This window comes from Hyla sarda, chromosome 2 (genome assembly GCF_029499605.1).
Source record: "Hyla sarda isolate aHylSar1 chromosome 2, aHylSar1.hap1, whole genome shotgun sequence".
NCBI lineage: Eukaryota > Metazoa > Chordata > Amphibia > Anura > Hylidae > Hyla > Hyla sarda.
The window spans coordinates 308,092,856-308,111,937 of record NC_079190.1 but is presented as its reverse complement, the minus strand read 5'-3'; the positions used below and the strand labels follow the sequence as shown (position 1 = coordinate 308,111,937).

General features: G+C 42.2%; 1 protein-coding gene across 6 annotated transcripts in view; it reads right to left on the bottom strand.

The window, feature by feature from the left end:
• LOC130356321 (bridge-like lipid transfer protein family member 3A) overlaps positions 1 to 19,082 on the bottom strand; it is a 191,677-nt gene that overhangs the window by 43,091 nt on the left and 129,504 nt on the right. For all 6 annotated transcript variants that reach the window (XM_056557649.1, XM_056557648.1, XM_056557651.1 and 3 more), the window contains 2 exons: positions 18,365 to 18,529; positions 16,467 to 16,635 (listed from right to left, as the gene is read on the bottom strand). In XM_056557649.1, coding sequence (XP_056413624.1) covers positions 16,467 to 16,635; positions 18,365 to 18,529 — 334 coding nt within the window. The remainder of the gene's footprint in view (positions 1 to 16,466; positions 16,636 to 18,364; positions 18,530 to 19,082) is intronic.

Genomic DNA, 19,082 nt, shown 5'->3' with positions numbered 1-19,082 from the left:
TTTTTATGTTTATGTGTCAGCAGTTTGGTCCTCCTGGGTCTCCTGCCATAGCGTTTCCTTTCATTTAACCTCTTCAGGACGTAGGGCGTATGCATACGCCCGTGGGAATTCCGGTCCCCGCCGCTAGCCAGTTGGGGACCGGACCGGGGTGCCTGCTGGAATCAGACATGCGATTTTCTGCTATTCCGGGCTGATCGGGTCTCTGGTGACCCGATCACCCGGAAAATCGGGATGATCGGAGTTGTCAGTGACACCCCCGATCATCCTGCAGGATGGGAGCGAGGTTGCAGTGCTGCGATCTCCACCTATCCCCTGACATTAGTCAGAACGGAGTTCTGACCAATGGCAGCGCAGGACAGGGGGTTGCCATGAAAACCCCTCGTTCTGCCCACCCCGGATGTCGGGTAGAATGGGGGAGGTCGGTACCTTACCTGATGATGGCGTGGGGACCGAAGACCATCGTGGAGACTGCAGAGATCCCGGCTCAGGTAGGGAAACGACGGTAGGGGGGGGGGGGGGGGGAAATGAAAGTGAAAGTAAAGCGATCTTTACTGTGGCAACCACTAGGAAGGCCGAACTGCAACTCCCAGCATGCCCAGACAGCCAAAGGCTGTCTGGGCATGCTGGGAGTTGTAGTTTTGCAACATCTAGAGGGTCACAGTTTGACCCCGGTAGCCCTCCAGATGTTGCCAAACTATAACTCTCAGCATGCCTAGACTGCCCAGGCATGCTGGGAGTTGTAGTTCTGTAACATCTGTCCCTTCAGATTTTTGCAATTTTCATGACATTTTTGAAAATTGCTGCTCTACTTTGAAGCCCTCCAATTTTTTCAAAAAGTAAAAATATGTCCATTTTATGATGCCAACATATAGTGGACATACAGTGGTCCCTCATCATACGATGGTAATCTGTTCCAAACGGACCATCGTTTGTTGAAACCATCGCATGTTGAAGGATCCGTGCAATGTAAAGTATAGGACAGTGGTCTACAACCTGCGGACCTCCAGATGTTGCAAAACTACAACACCCAGCATGCCCGGACAGCCGTTGGCTGTCCGGGCATGCTGGGGGATGTAGTTTTGAAACATCTGGAGGTCCGCAGGTTGTAGACCACTGTTAGAGGAAGTTGTACTCACCTGTCCCCGCCACTCCGGACCGTCACCGCTGCCCGGGATGTCTCCGTCCATCGGTGTCCCCGACGCTCCGGTAAGGCCAATTCTTCCCCGGCATCCTCTTTCTCCGTCGCCGCCATCACGTCTCTACGCACGCCGCTCCTATTGGATGATGGGACGGCGTGCGCAGCGGCGCGATGATGTCGATGGAGAGCGCCGACGATGCAGAGGATCCCGAAGAGGACCCGTAGGAGCCCCGAGGACAGGTAAGTGATCGTCAGCAAAGGGCACGGGCACCGTAAACGGCTATCCGTCGGCAGCTAAAGCAGTCAGCGCTGCCGGATAGCCATTTATGCGATGGCGCTGACATACAAAAGCATCGTGTGTTGATGCTGCCTTCAACATGCGATGGCCTCTGAGAGGCCGTCGCATGTTGAAATTATCGTATGTCGGGGCCATCGTAGGTTGAGGGGTCACTGTATTGTATTTGTGAAGAAAAATAAAATGTATTTGGAATTTACATTTTCCTTACAAGTAGAGAGCTTCAAAGTTAGAAAAATGCTAAATTTTCTAAATCTTCATGAAATTTTGGGATTTTTCATGCAAGTAACGCCGTAAATTTACCACCAAAATAAAGTAGAATATGTCACGAAAAAAAACAATCTCAGAATCAGAATATTCGGTAAAAGCGTTTTAGAGTTATTAATGAGTTAAGTGACGGTGGTCAGAATTGCAAAAAAGGGCTCAGTCCTTAAGGTGAAAAAGGGCTGCGACCTTAAGGGGTTAAATGCCGACGAATAGTTTGCGCTGACACTGATGCTCTCTGAGCCTGCAGGACAGCTTGCAATCACGATTTTGGTTATTATCGGTATCGGCTCCCCCATCCCCGGTTTTATAATTACCTGTTCCCGGGGTCAACGCTACTTCTGGCTCCTGCTGCGTCCTGCGTTACGCTGTGCGCAATGACACGTGACGCGACGTCACAGCCAGTGCGCACAGTGACAGCTCAGGAGGACGCCACCGGAGCCAGATGTAGAGTGGACCCCGGGAACAGGTAATTATAAAACCGGGGATGGGGGAGGCAATGGGGCCGGGGTGGTGTGGTGGGGGGTGCGACACGGTGCAGTGGGGCGGTAGGGGGCACGGAGAGGTGCGGCGGTAGGAGCGATTAAAGGAGTTACAATTGTTTAGTCTTGTTTTACAATCATTTTATTGGGTTTTCAAAACATAAACATAACAGACATTTATAACAGAGTTAAACAGAGATTGCGGTGGCCAGGGATCTTTACAACACATCTTCCTCACATGCCCTACTATTTTCCAATTTATTACAGAAGTTAAAAATATGATATCAAGATTAGCCCCCCAAGGCTTTCACATTAAAGACAAATTATTACTGCTATTGCTTGGGATAGAAAATCTTCCAAAAATAATTCAAACTCCGGTAACCCACATATGCCTAACGTATATATATATATATATATATATATATATATATATATATATATATATTAGCATCCAAATGGAAGTCCAAGATTCTCCTCACATTAGAGAACTAATAAATACTTTATTAATCCACTACACCCATGAACTGGTTTTAGCGGGTCAGAGAGGCAAAAGGGAAGAATATGCATCATCTTGGAAACCATGGTTAACTCTCTACAAACCTCCATGACACAATTGTTTAGTCTTCAGAAGAGACGTTTAAGGGGGGATATGATAAATGTATATAAGTATATTAATGGCCCATACAAAAAATATGGAGAAAAACTGTTCCAGGTTAAACCCCCCCCAAAGGACGAGGGGGCACTCCCTCAGTCTGGAGAAGAAAAGGTTTAGTCTCAAGGGGCGACACGCCTTCTTTACCATAAGAACTGTGAACTTATGGAACAGTCTACCTCAGGAACTGGTCACAGCAGGAAAAATTAACAGCTTTAAAACAGGGTTAGATACATTTCTGGAACAAAATAACATTAATGCTTATGAAGAAATATAAAATCCCATCCCTTCCCCAATATCGCGCCACACCCCTACCCTTCAATTCCCTGGTTGAACTTGATGGACGTATGTCTTTTTTCAACCGTACTAACTATGTAAAAGCCGCTGCAGTTCATTGATTTAAAGCGCCCGCTTTAAATCAATGATCTGCAGCGGTGGGGGGGGGGGGGGGGGGAATAGCCAATAACTTACACCGGAATATCGGTATAAGTTATCGGCCCTAACCTAAACAGATTATCGGTATCGGCCCTAAAAAAACGATATCGGTCGATCCCTAATACGCACTATCCTGCGTTGACACCTTTCATCAATTTTTCTCTTCCATCCACACCCAGAGAGATTATCTACAGTGCCATGGGTTGCAAACTTCTTGATAATGTTGCCCACTGTGGACAAAGGCAAATCTAGATCTCTGGAGATGACTTGTAACCTTGAGATTGTTGATATTTTTTTCACTATTTTGGTTCTCAAGTCCTTAGTTCTCTTTCTCTTTCTGTTGTCCAGTGAACTTCTCTCCTTTTTATCTACTTTCAGGTGTGATTTTTATATTGGCCACACCTGTTACTTGCCCTAGGTGAGTTTAAAGGCGCATTACATGCTTGAAACAATATTATTTTTCCACAATTTTGAAAGGGTGCCAATAATTTTGTCCAGCCCATTTTTGGAGTTTGGTGTGACATCATGTCCAATTTGCTTTTTTTCCTCCCTTTTTGGTTTATTTCCAATACACACAAAGGGAATAAACATGTGAATAGCAAAAAGTGTTACTGCAATCCTTTTCTATGAGAAATACAAAATTTTCCTGAAAAATTTCAGGGGTGCCAACATTTACGGCCATGACTGTAATTTTTCATTTGCACAGCCCACTGTTCCAAAGATCTGTCAAACGCCAGTGAGGTGTAAATGCTCACTGCACCCCATATTAAATTCTGTGAGGGGTGTAGTTTCCAAAATGGTGTCCACTGTTCTGGTACCACGGGAGGGCTTTGTAAACGCACATGGCCCTTGACTTCCATTCCAAACAAAATCTCTCTTTAAAAGCTCAATGGCTTCTTTCCTGAGCATTGTAGTGCACCAGCAGAGCACTTGACCTCTACACATGGGGTATTTCCATACTCAGAAGAAATGGGGTTACAAATTTTGGGGGGAATTTTTCCCTATTACCTCTTGTAAAAATTTAAAATTTGAGGGAAAAACTGCATTTTAGTGAAAAAAATATAAATTTAATTTCCACATCCAACGAAAAGTCGTCAAACACCTGTGGGGTGTTAAGGCTCACTGTATCCCTTGTTATGTTCCTTGAGGGGTGTAGTTTCCAAAATACAGGGTGAGCCATTTATATGGATACACCTTAATAAAATGGGAATGGTTGGTGATATTAACTTCCTGCTTGTGACACATGTTGGATTGTCAATGCAACCCTCTTCTCCCACTCTTCACACACTGATAGCAACACCGCAGGAGAAATCCTAGCAGAGGTTTCCACTATCTGTAATTTCAGGTGCTGCAGAATGGGCAAAACCAAAATTGGAAAAGGACCCTCAGTTTACACAGAAGATTTTGTTCAGTGATGAGGCAAACTTTTGTGTGGAGGGTGAAATTAACAAACAAAAACCACCGCTATTGGTCTGACATTAAACCACATTGGATAGATCCCTCCAAGACTGTTGGAACACAAAAATTGATGGTATGGTGTGGTACATGGGGTACAAAGATAATGGGGCCATTCTTCATCAATGGAAACCTCAAGGCCACTGGATATGCGAAATTGCTACATGATGTAGTGTAGTGTCCCTCTTTATGCACTGAAGCTGGCACGTTCCCTGAGTTTTTCCAGTAAGATGGTACACCACCACATTATGGGTGTCAGGTCCGAGCATTCCTAGATGAACAGTTTCCTGGAAAGTGGATTGGTCATCATGGGCCAGTTGAATGGCCCCCAAGGTCTCCCGATCTAACCCCCTTAGACTTTTATCTTTGGGGTCATCTGAAGGCAATTGTCTATGCTGTGAAGATACGAGATGTGCATCACCTGAAACTACGGATACTGGAAGCCTGTGCTAGCATTTCTCCTGCGGTGTTTCTATCAGTGTGTGAAGAGTGAGAGAAGAGGGTTGCATTGACAATCCAACACAATAGGCAGCACATTAAACACATTTTATAAGTGGTCAGAAACTTGTAAATAACTCATGAAAGAATAAAGTTACGTTAAAAAGAAGCACATCATTGTTTTGCTTGTGAAATTTCCAATAAGTTTAATGTGTCACATGAAAAAAACAATCACCTCCAAGGAAGGTTGGAGCTCAGGCGCTGAAGGACCAGGCAAATCTCAGGACACAGGATAACAGTAAGTTTATTCCCAGTATGCAACGCGTTTCGCGCATATGCGCTTCATCAGGCATATATGTGCGAAACGCATTGCATACTGGGAATAAACTTCTTGTTGTCCTGTGTCCTGATACTTGCCTGGTCCTTCAGCGCCTGAGCTCCACCCTTCCTTGGAGGGGATTGTTTTTTTCTTGTGACAAATTGTGGAGCGGCAGCAGTGGATCACCTTATACACCCTTATCCATGTTGTGCTGGATTATGCACAACTTGTTTTGGTAAGCGCTACTTAACATTGAGCGTTTTGTATGATCTGGCGTTATTACACTATGGAGCGCTCCTTTTTTGTCTTTTTCTAATGTGTCACATGACCTTCTTCCTACTGAAAAAACAAAAGTTGGATTCAAAATGGCCGTCTTCAAAATGGCCACCAGCCATCTTGAAAAGTTTCCCCCCTCACATATACTAATGTGCCACAAACAGGAAGTTAATATCACCAACCATTCCCATTTTATTAAGGTGTATTCATATAAATGGTCCACGCTGTAGTATGCTAGGGTGTTTTTTTGCTGTTAGGGCACCATAGGGGCTTCCTAAAGGTGACATGCCCCCCCAAAAACCAATTTAGCAAAATTCACTCTCCAAAAGCCCATTGTCGCTCCTTCCCTTTTGTGCCCTCTAGTGCACCCACAGAACACTTTACGTTCACATGTTATGTATTTCCTTACTCCAGAGAAATGGGGATACAAATTTTGGGGGGCTTTTTCTCCTTTTACCCGTTGTAAAAATTCAAAAAAACTTGGTCTACAAGAACATGCAAGTTTAAAACATGAAGATTGAATGTCATTTTGAATACTTTGAGGCATGCAGTTTTTATAAAGGGTAACTTATGGGGTATTTCTAATATGAAGGCCTCTCAAATCCACTTCAAAACTGAACCGGTCCCTGAAAAATTGTGATATAGAAAATTTTGTGAAAAATTGCTGCTATACTTTGAAGCCCTCTGATGTCTTCCAAAAGTAAAAACATGTAAACTTTATGATACAAACATAAAGTAGACATATTGTATATGTGATTCAATATATACTTTATTTGGTATGTTTATTTCCCTTACAAGCTTCAAAGTTAGAAAAAAGCTAAATTTTCAAATTTTTCATGACATTTTTGAATTTTTCACCAAGAAATGATGCACGTAAATTTAAAATTTACCACCATGTTAAAGTAGAATAGGTCAAGCAAAAAGAATCTCAGAAGCATGTCCATTACTGTCTGCCAGGTACGTAATAATATCACCTTATGGTGGATAACCCCCTTAAGCATACTCTGCCCTACACAAAAAAAAATCCTGTCACATCTAGAAAAATAGGATGATTTGATCATCCGTAGTGCAGATAAAGAGGGGAGAAGGGATCATTACAAGAAGTCATCATTACAAGTCATACAATAAATTACAATCACACAAAGCATGAAGGTACAATATACAGCACATGCTCCCTAAGCTATACACTATACCACATGCTACACTAATACTCCACTCCATCACTTGTTATAAAAAAAAAAAAAAAAATTCGAAAAAAACAACAACACATTGCAATCTGTGATTGGGGAGGAGTGTGGGATCCAGGGAAGGGCGGATCACAGGGCCAAACTACTTGGCAAACATATGGGGAGGTAGGGGAAGTAGAGGGCCGTTAGTCCTCTCCTTCATCGATGTCTGGACTATCTCTAAACAACCTGTGAATCAGCCTGCGGCAGTCCTGGACATCTCCTCCCTGTTGTAGATGAGGCGGTTCCTGGCCAGCCATATAGCATCCTTAAAACCATTCATAAGGTGCCAAGCTTCCTGGATGGCCTGCACATCATGAACCCCAGGAATGCCAGGAAATAGTCCATAAAGCACTGAATGGTACTGATAGGGATGACCCTTATGTTTCTAATGACTGATCAATATACTAATACTAATATGCCATTGCTGCTGGAAAAATATATTTGTTACCTAGCACTTAACCCATATACATCAGCTTGCAATATGCTCATGACTACAATTGAGGCCTTGCATGAAGCCGATACAACCGAGATAAGGAGTAGAAAGATAAAATATCTGACAAACAGAGAACTCTGGAATTTCCCAGTAGAGAAACTTCTGCCAAGAAATTAATGGACACTAGATATGCTAATATATCCAGACACAATCAAACAACCAATCAAAATGTAACATGCTAATTCTGATGTCAAAACTAAACCTCCTTCTTGGTCCAATGTAAAAACTAAATGTACTTCCTAGATTAAACAGAACTCTTTTGAGGGAGCAGCTGAGTTTCCTGAGCTGCTCCCCCAAGCTGAGTTATACCAACATCCTGTGTGGTGTATATTTTCTTATGTCGGCACTTGGCAGTATATATCAGTACAGTCAATCACATTTGAAAGCCTCACCCTCGGACAATCCTTAACAGTACGATAGAGGCTCGGTGCCCAGGAAGACCCTAAGTTCAAGTGCCAGGGCGTTCAATAGACCCTGCACAAAGGGGCACTTGCCAAAAGACATACACATATGTTTCCTCATAAGGGGCGCCTGGGGCAGTACCTGGATTTGCTCAGATCACAGGCATGCATAAATGACCTCAGAGACAGTCCCCCAAGTCCTTGTGTTCATTGGTCAGTCTTGCAGAGGCTACATTGTCCCAAACAGTCTCTACAGTGGCCTTAGGGAGCCCTGGAACAAGCTCCACAAGTCCTTCGCTCTGATGAGCTTGTAAACAGTTTTCAGTCCACAAGTCGGGCTTGAGTCCCTCCAGTTAAGGCACTTGATAGGGATCAAGAATTACAATTGATATTCCCGGATGTCTCCCCAAAGTCCACAAGGATTGCTTGCCATCCCCTATGAGACCTATTGTTGTGGGAATGTCCCTTCTCCATGAAAGACTCAGTGCATGGGTTGATTCCATGCTGCAGCCTATGATTCCAGAAATGCCAGGATTTATTAAAAATACAAAACCTAAGCTAGCTTCTTTTAATCTCTTGGGGATAAAGGCCGTACAGGTACACCCTTGCTCCCTGGTACTTAAAGACCAAAGGCGTACCTGTACGCCCATGGAAATTTCAGTCCCCGCCGTGCGGCGGGCAGGAACCGGACCGAGATGCCTGCTGAAATCATTCACCAGTCATCCCCTGCAAATGACTTGCGGTGATTACAGGCTGATCGGGTCTCTGATGACCTGATAGCCCGGAAAATGGAGATGATCGGAGCTGTCAGTAGTTTTGCAATATCTGGAAGTGCACAGTTTGGAGACCACTATACAGATGTCAAATCAAAGCATGCCAAGACTGTCCAGGCATGCTGGGAGTTGTAGTTCAGCAACATCTGGCCCTTCAGGCGTTGCAGAACTACAGCTTCCAGCATGCCTGGGCAGTCTGGGCATGCTTGGAGTTGAAGTTTTGCAACATCTGGAGGGCTACAGTTTGGAGACCACTAGTGGTCTCCAAACGGTTCTCCTCCAGTTGTTGCATAACTACAACTCCCAACAAGTCCTTCGGCTGTCTGGGCATGCTGGGAGTTGTAATATTGCAACAACCGGAGGCAAACTGGTTGGGAACCATTGTCTTTTTCCTAAATCGGTGTTTCCCAACCCATGTGTCTCCTGCTGTTGCAAAACTGTAACTCCCAGCATGCCCTGACAGACCATGCATGCTGGAAGTTGTAGTTTTGCAACAGCTGGAAACACACGGGTTGGGAAACACTGAGTTAGGAAACAGACAGTGGTGAGGAAACACTGTGGTACTCTGTTACCTAACTCAGCGTTTCCCAATCCCATCAAGTGTGCCTCCAGCTGTTGCATAACCACAACTCCCAGCATGCACGGTCTGTCTGTGCATGCTGGGAGTTGTAGTTTTGCCCCCCATGTGAATGTACAGGGTACGTTCACATGGGCGGGGGTTTACAACAAGTTTCCCGCTTCAAGTTTGAAATGCAGCAAATTTTCTGCTGCAGCGGGAAACACACTGTAAACCCCCGTCCGTCTGAATGTAGCCTAAAAACACTACGCTAACACATAATAAAGAGTAAAAGACTACATATACACCCCCTTAGATTGCCCCCCCAATAAAAATAAAAACGTCTTGTACGTCAGTTTTTTCCAAAACGGAGCCTCCAGCTGTTGCAAAATAAAAATGCCATTGACTGTCCAGGCATGTTGGGAGTTTTGCAACAGCTGGGGCACCCTGTTTGGGGAAAACTGACGAACAGTATTTTTGGTGGAGGAGGCAAGTATAACGCTTGCATCTGGGTACACCCCTATAAAAATCCCTAATTTAAGCCTCAAATGTGCATGGCACTCTCTCACTTCGGAGCCCAGTCGTATTTCAAAGCAACAGTTTGGGGTATCACTGTACTCAGGAGAAATTGCGCTACAAATTTTTGGTGGCTTTTTCTCCTTTTACCCCTTATGAAAAGGAAAAGTTGGGGTCTATACCAGAATGTTAGTGTAAATTTTTTTTATTTTTTACACTAACATGCTAGTGTTGCCCCATGCTTTTCATTTAAATAGGAGGTAAAAGGAAAAAAAAAGACCCCCAAAATTTGTAACACACTTTCTCCCAAGTACGGAAATACCCCATATCTGGGCGTAAGATGCTATGCGTGGTGCAGAACAAGGCTTAGGAGTGAGAGCGCACCATGTACATTTGAGGCCTAAACTGGTGATTTGCACAGGGGTGGCTGCTGGTCACAGCGGTTCTGACATAAGCGCAAAAAAATAAACACACACGTGTGACCCCATTTTGGAAACTACCCCCCTCACGGAATCTAACAAGAGGTACAGTGAGCATTTACATGCCACAGGTGTCTGACAGATTTTTGGAACAGTGGTCCGTGAAAACGAAAATGTAATTTTTCATTTGGACAACCCAGTGTTACAAAGATCTGTCAAACGCCTGTGGGGTGTAAATGCTCACTGCACCCCTTGTTACATTCCTTGAGGGGTGTAGTTTCCCAAATAGTGTGTCATGTGGGGTGCTTTTGCTGTTCTGGCACCATGGGGGCTTCCTAAATGTGACAAGCCCTCCAAAAACGATTTCAAAATTCGCTTCCCAAAAACCCAATGTCGCTCCTTCCCTTCTGAGCCCTCTAGTGCACCCACAGATCACTTTACATCCACATATGAGGTATTTCTTTACTGGAGAGAAATGGGGTTTCAAATTTTGGGGGACATTTTCTCCTATTACCCCTTGAGAAAATGAAAAATTTGGGGTAAAAGCAGCATTTTAGTGAATTTTTTTTTTCATTTTCACGCTTAATTTTATTGAAAACTTGTCAAACACCTGTGGGGTGTTAAAGCTCACTGTACCACTTGTTACGTTCCTTGAGGGGTGTAGTTTCCCAAATAGTATGCCATGTGGGGTGTTTTTGCTGTTCTGGCACCATGGGGGCTTAATAAATGCGATATGCCCTGCAAAAACCATTTCAGCAAAATTCGCTCTTTAAAATACCATTGTCGCTCATTCTCTTCTGGGCCCTCTAGTGCGTCCACAAAGCACTTTACATCCACACATGAGGTATTTACTTACTCAAGAGAAATTGGGTTACAAATTTTGGGGGGCTTTTTCTCCTTTTACCCCGTGTAAAAATAATATATATATGGGTCTACAAGAAAATTTTCTTGTAAAAAATGCAGATTTTGATTTTGCTCTTCCACTTTGGTGCTATTCTTGTGAAACACCTAAAGGGTTAAACTTTCTGAATGTCATTTTTAATACTTTGAGGGGTGCAGTTTCTATAAGGGGGTCATTTATGGGAAAGTTCTCAGAGAAAGGACCCTCAAATCCACTTCAACTTAACTGGTCCCTGAAAAATTCAGATTTAAAAATTTTCGGGAAAGTTTTGAAAATTGGTGCTATACTTTGAAGCCCTCTAATGTCTTCAAAACTTAAAAACATGTCAGCTTTATGATGTCAACATAAAGTAGACATATTATATTTGTGAATCAATATATAATTTATTTGGAATATCCATTTTCCATTACAATTTTCACAATTTCATGAAATTTGGGGATTTTTCACCCAAAAATGCAAATAATGATGAAAATTTTCCACTATGTTAAAGTAGATTATGTCATGAAAAAAACAATCTCGGAATAAGAATGAAAGGTAAAAGCATCCCAAAGTTATTAATGCTTAAAGGAGTACTCCAGAACAAAATCTTTTTAGACCATGTTAAACCTCTGCTGAAGTTATATAAGTTTGTCATTTACCTCCATTACGATATCTGCAGTAATACCAGACTTCTCCGAAACCGGAAGTTCAGCCACTGATTCTCCTTGATGAATTTCGTACCCACTGCATTCGCTCTGCTGCGGCTACCTTGTTAACGAAACGTTACCATTGCTAAGATCCTCCCTGCTGTCTGCCAGCCGCCCCAGCCTCCTGTGGGTCACTCCCACACTTTGCATATTCACATGATCTTCGTTTGCACAGCCCCGATTCGCTGGGCTGTACAAACTCCTCTGTATTCCCCCAGCCTATCAACCGCGTCCGTCCGCACCTGCGCACTCATCTCATGACATGTGTTAATATTAGCCAATCATCTCCCTGTTAGTTACGTTGCCGTAACTAACAGGGAGATTCACAAAGGAATTTAGGGGCGGCTTTAGTGGCATGGGCTGCAGGGAGGGGTGTGTTTATTTAAATGAATGGGGAGGATGAGGAGGGAGGCACGGAGGGACAGGAAACAGAAGCAAGGGAGCTTAGGGGATGACTATTTTTACATCATCCTCCAGGACTCCATAACCCAGGAAGTGTGGGAAATTTGCGGCGATATGGTGGAGGAACGGCTGGACCAATTTCAGAAAGGAAGACATGCGCATAAAGGTAAAGCAGAGAGGAACGTTATGGTCTAAAAAAAAGTTGCATTATAGAACTCCTTTAAAGTGACAGTGGTCAGATTTGCAAAAATGGCTGCGTCCTTAAAGTGAAAATGACCTCAAGGGGTTAATCATATCCTTGACAACAAGGTTTTTTCTGGATGACTGCCTAGGTCATACCGCTGTACATCATCATTCCCAATAATGGGACGATTGTGGAACTAACATGGTTTTTGGATAAACTATTTGACTAACTCCAGTGACCTACAGCAATTTTCCATTTGTTTTGTACATTTTCCTTTTTATTAAAACTTTATTTTATGTTTGATGTTAATTTTTGCCTGCAGGTCACTGCAGCTTTGATGGGACCAAATTCTCTTGCTCTCTCACCAACATTGATGTGTCGGTGGTAGAGGAAATTCCTTTTCTCGACCCACAATCAATTTGGCACCTCTATTATGCGGTAAGTCACTACAGGGTGGGCCATTTACATGGATACGCCTTAATAAAATGGGAATGGTTGGTGATATTAACTTCCTGTTTGTGGCACATTTGTATATGTGAGGGGGGAAACTTTTCAAGATGGGTGGTGACCATGGCGGACATTTTAAGTCGGCCATTTTGAATCCTACTTTTGTTTTTTCAATAGGAAGAGGGTCATGTGATACATCTAACTTATTGGGAATTTCACCAGAAAAACTTTATTCTTTCATGAGTTATTTACAAGTTTCTGACCACTTATAAAATGTGTTCAATGTGCTGCCCATTGTGTTAGATTGTCAATATATTCTGGCAACTCAGGCATAATGGCAGAAAACTGTTCTGCATGGGATCTCTCTTTTAATAAGGCTTTAGCAATAGAAAAATAGAATGACAATTGAAATGCAGTGACACAAATATATTTCCATTAAATATGCCTTTATTTTGGGAAAAATACTAGGCAATCAATATTTTTTTTTTTTTTCCCTCAGCCTTCTACCCCCACCAAAAAATGAATAAAAGTTCATTTAAAAAAAACAAAAAAAAAAAACACACATTCATACAGCTATTGCAATAGGAAAATGTATTGTGCCAGTACAAATGTTCCAGCTAAAATGCTAAGAAAGTTATCAGGTGACTGTTTATCTTCACACATTAAAGGTGTTTGAAAAGTACACTGAAGAGTTTTGCATACACTGAATATTACAGAATTTAAAGGACTGACATCTTGTGCATTAACTGTACACAAAAGAATGATGCATTGGTCACTTGATCCTCATAGCTAATGCAGGAGAATGTTTGTAGCCTAATCTCTCTTCATTTACCACTAATTAAACATACGGCATAAAGCCATGTAGAGTTAAATATGTGGGCTGTACATCTAGTGCTCTTAACATTATTAACATTTATCTGATATATCTCACTTCCACTCATGTCATGTTTCCATGGTAGAACAACATTGCACTGAAAAACATGGAGGTCATTTTTCCACATTATCTGTACAAGGTATTGAGAGAGTTAATTCTTCTGCCAGGGGTGGTAATCACAAAAAGAAGTTGTTGGATCATGAGGTTTTTTGGATACAAAAGTTGAACACAAGATTTCCTGGTGGTATGAACAAGAGGCAGGATGTAAGTCATTAATTATTAGATTTTCTTTATGCCTCTGTTCACACTATACTGATCCTCACAACAAAAAACTGCACTGACAGAAAGATAGTGTGAAAAATCATGAACCTATATTGAAAAAAAAATACATAAAAGCTCAAACAATATAACATACCTACCCACAAGAAAACAACACGCTAATCACAGGAGGAGCTATACATAATCAGGTCGACAGTATCAACACCTAAGTTGTAAGCAAGGTACAGCACAAGTATACATTAGAAAGGAAAGTGCTAGTGCAACAATGCAGTAAACATGTACACGATCACCAAAGGACACAAAAGTCTGAACCATACCAGAGGAAACAACCACAATGTCTGCCATGCTTACAAGACCTGGAGAGCAAGGAACCCCAACAATATTTTCGCTCACACTGATTACCAGGGATGGTAATCACAAATAGAAGTTGTTGAATCGTGAGGGGTTTTGGATACTAAAGACTAATAGAAGATTTCCTGGCGATATAAACAAGAGGCAGTGTGTAATCTTGCATTATTAGATCTTTATGCCTCTGTTCACACTATCCTGATCCAGCAATACTTGATGCGTTTTTTTCTCTTTTACTTGAAATATGAGTAAATATCCATACAGCGTAAATACAGACCATGAAAGCATATGACAAAAGAACAGTCAGCACATTATGATGTATAGAGATTCAGGACAGCTGCAAATCACAGTGAATGCAAACGTCTCAAAAATACAACCTAAATAAACCATAAACCTAAAACTTAAGCATAAAACACCTCCTATATGACATTGAACAAAATAGGATGCTAGATTGGGTGTGAAAGAGTTCCTTCTCACGGGTAGAGGGATCCATCAAATCACATACCAGAGAGGAGAGAAAAGAATGAGGAAGGGAAGAGCAAAAGGAAAATAAAAAGAGGAAGACAGAAAGGGGGGTTAAAAGGGGGAATCAAGTGTGCTCAAGGACAGCAAGGAGTTCCGAGTCAAGGGAGAACTACACCAGACCCCTCATAACATATGGAACTTATTAGGGCATTGTCTATGCTTAAAGACTAGCTACTCAAATGGGATAATAGCATTAACATTTTTTTTCCACTACGGGAGGGAGGTAGGACGGAGGTCGATTCATTTTACAGCCACCGTCTTTCTGGCCAGGAACAAAACCTCCCATAGAAAAATCCTCATATGATGCTGCCAGGACTCTTGAAGAACCCCAAAGAGACAGATCAGGGGATCTAACGGAACAGAAAGAGATCAGAGAAGAAATGAAGTCAACAATATCCTGCCAATAGGATTGAATGGACAGGCACATCCAATTCATGTGCCAGAAATCAGACCTAGGGGCATGGCACCTGTGGCAGGCATCAAAGGGCATCTGTCTAATCCTGAAAAGCCTGACCAGAGTGCAATAACTATGATGTACGATATATTACTGAATCAGTTTGTTGTTCGCAGACAGAGAGACTGTAAGGTGGGAGGCCATGATCTCTTACCAGTGCTCATCGGTCAGAGTTGTCCCAGAGGGGAGGTCAGCCTTAATGTCAGTGAAAGAGGGGACTGTTTGCATTTGGTGACAGACCTGCAAGGCTAGTTTATGTAACAGTATGAGTTCCCGGACCTGTGGGGGTGAACCCTCCAAGAAGGCCCTCTGTGAGGTGAGGTGTAAACAGTGGGCCAGATGATGCTCTGCATTCGGCAAAGGGTCCGAGGACACCCAATTCCGAAGACATGGAAGCTGCCCAGACAGAAAATAAAGTTTAAAATCACTTGTATTTTCACATTCTGTATATGCCTGACTTAGAACTGTGCTGGACATTTTCCTCTTCTATATTCCATGTGGTGTCCTCACAGGTCCGTGCTGCAGATGGGCGCATGTGGGGTTGTGTGTATGTTTACAAGTTGTTTCACAGAATTCTAGCTTCCAGAGATTTTATAACTGCACTCTGCCTATGGCAAGAGATTCCTTGACAAATAGCTCAGTGGGAATCACAATGGAATACTGGATTAACTGCACCACTTTGCCATGTGACAAATCAATTAAAGTTCTCCAACACACAGCATAACCCTTCATCATCTCCCGCACACGCACACTGCAGTTTGTTGAAAACTGAACAAATTTTTCAGCTGCATTAAAATTTAGAAAGAAGCAATCTGATTGGTTGCTCAGGGCTACTACTCCACTGATCTTCAGCCCAAGGTTTGATAAAGCTCCCCATGATGTGGGTGTTTTCCCAAAGAGGTCTTCTGCCTCATTAGACAGACAACGGGGTTGTCTGGGCCTTACTATCTGGGGTGGAAGTCCATGCAAAAATTAAAAACATTGCTCAGTCTACCTTTCACTTACCTCCTAAACTGTGCATAACATTAAAATAAGAACAAAAATTGTTAATAACGTTGCTAAACAAGAGATTGTTGCATCCAGGGAATCTGAAGCTTATAGTCACTTTTGTGAAAACTGCCTCACCAACAACTAGATGGCCATACTGTTTAAGAAGCTCTGGTCTAAAACTCCACATCTACACTTTTCCTTTTAATGAACTTGAATCCCTTTTAAATACACATACCTGTACCTCTTGTTTGGCTTTCATCACACACATGTATTTCTAGCCTTGAGATGAGAAAATGGTATGAGCTTTCCTTCACATCAAATTTGTCGAAATACTGTCCAAGGCTAGAAGTGCTGGAAATGGGAGAGGAAAGTGACCACTGTGGTGGAGTAGTGGGGGATGGCACCTGTAAAAGACCATAATATTTCAAAGCATCAAATTACAAATTTAAGACTAAGCCGACCTAATTTTCTTTATAGAAATAAAATGGTCACCGTTGTTACACACCTTCCCTTAGTAGCCTATGTGATTACTAACATAATTATGAATCACTTTACTTATCAAAAGTTGTGCCTTGGCTTAGAAAAATCCACAAGAATGGACTTCACTATTCGGCAAACTGCTGTTATTAAGGGGACTCTGTCTCTAGCAGCAAACAGACTAAGGGTGGGTTCACATTACGTTTTGAGCTTATGGGAACTGGAACCAGCTGGGGGAGTAAAAACCGGGTGCTTCCGTATCCCAGCCAGAACCGGCCCGTATCTCATTCATTTTAATGAGCCGACCGGAGTCATATAGTGACTTTGGTTAGCTCATTTTTGCCCTGTATCCGGTTTTCTGACGGGACCCAAAAAAGTGGTATTCCATAGTTTTAGGTCCGGTAACAAAACCGGATACGGGTCACTATATGACTCCGGTCAGCTCATTTAAATGAATGAGATATGGCTGCGGATGTGGTTCCCGTAAGGTGAACCCACCCTAAGACAGAACGCAGGAAATAGTGTGTGAGCAGGAGAAGGAGAAAGTACCTGGGCTGAGCTACTGCAATCTGTGAGTCTGCTTGCCTCCCTCAGAGAATCTACACTGTGTCTGAAAGGTTAAAAAAAGCTTCACTCTTATCTATGACCACCAGACCAATTCTGAGCAGCTGTCCATTGTGTATATATCTTTCTACTACTGTATGTTATAAATACTACCTCCTAAACGTAGTCCCCTCCCTGCAGGCTTGTCACCATCATCAGGTTAATGCTCTGTGTAAACCTTCCCTTGCTTTGCTGTTGCTTTCCATTCTGCTCACATAGCACCTTGTGATGCCAGTGCATAAATACCACACCCCACCCCAACATGCAATCTACTGGCTAAATCATGTCAGTGAAAGCACTAAAATCACAATGTCATTACTCCAAAGGGTTAATCTAACAAAACTATGCTTCCAAAAGTAAAAAAGTGGTACTCCATGTTCCAAAAATGCAACGTTTCAGCCTCTCTATGAGACATCCCTCTAATCCCGTCAGGTACCCTGCATTGGTTTGCATGTTTTATTTTTGTATTTATTGTTATACTTATGCTCTGTAGGGAAACCAGTCGAACCTGTGTATAGAGCACAGGGCAACATTACTTTGCCTTGATGCCACATTGTGAATTTAATTTCTGTACACTAGGTAACTGTTTTTGTTGCCACATATATTATTTACACATTAAGTTGGAGGTTTGAACGGAAGGAGCAGTGCCATCATTTATATACATGTGCCCCCTTGAGGGTGGTTATATCCTCCACTCAGGTTTCATAGGAATTTGCTCTGGTTAGAGAAATTCCAATTGTATTGTGTCTATTTGTATCAATGTATTTTTGCATATAATTTGCTAATGAAGATATATTACATAAAGAATATTGTTGTTACTAATAGGTGTGCATTGCACTTTAGTATATCCGCTTTTTTATTTATTTTTTGCAAAAGTTACAAAATGGCATTTTTATTCAATTTCATCCCCACAAATAATAAATTTTTTTGGTTTTTCAATTACATAGTAAAATTGGTGGCAAAAAAAAATAAGCCCTCAAATGGGCCTGTAGGTGGAAAATTTAAAGAGTTATGATTTTTAGAAGGCTATAGTGCAAAAGTCCTTAAACTTACCTGTCCCACTCCAAACTGCTCTTTTTGCCTCACAGATTTTTGGACAGCTTCACTTAGGGATTTTGTATATGAAAGCAATGCCCGTAGCTGAGAGTCTGTGAGGACCCAAAGCAGCTCATCTAAGAAAAATGACAGCTTGGTGGAAAGGACCATACAATCTTTTGTCTAAAAGAGAATAACAATGTTACTGAACACAGCATTTGAGGGGTTAAATAGCCAGGATCAGATTTATAACATCTAGCACATGGAACCTACGCCATATTGTTTATGCACAAAGGTATTTCAAGATATATGAAGCTTTATGGTGCAATAACCTATTGAAACCAGAACATTTATACTTTTGACAGACAGGCCTGACATCAATTTAGTAACATAGTTCATAAGGTTGAAAAAAGACCAGAGTCCATCAAGTTTAACCTATATCCCTAATGAGTCCCTACTCCGTTGATCCAGAGGAAGGCAAAAAACCCTCATACTAAAGGTAAAAATTCCTTCCCGACTCCAAATATGGCAGTCAGAATAAATCCCTGGATCAACCTTCTGTCCTTATAAATCTAGTATACATAACCAGTAATGTTATTATTCTCCAAAAATGCATCCAACCCCTTTTGCATTCTTTTACAGAGTTCACCATGACCACCTCCTCAGGCAGAGAATTCCACAGTCTCACTGCTCTTAGAGTAAAGAACCCCCGTCTGTGCTGGTGTAGAAACCTTCT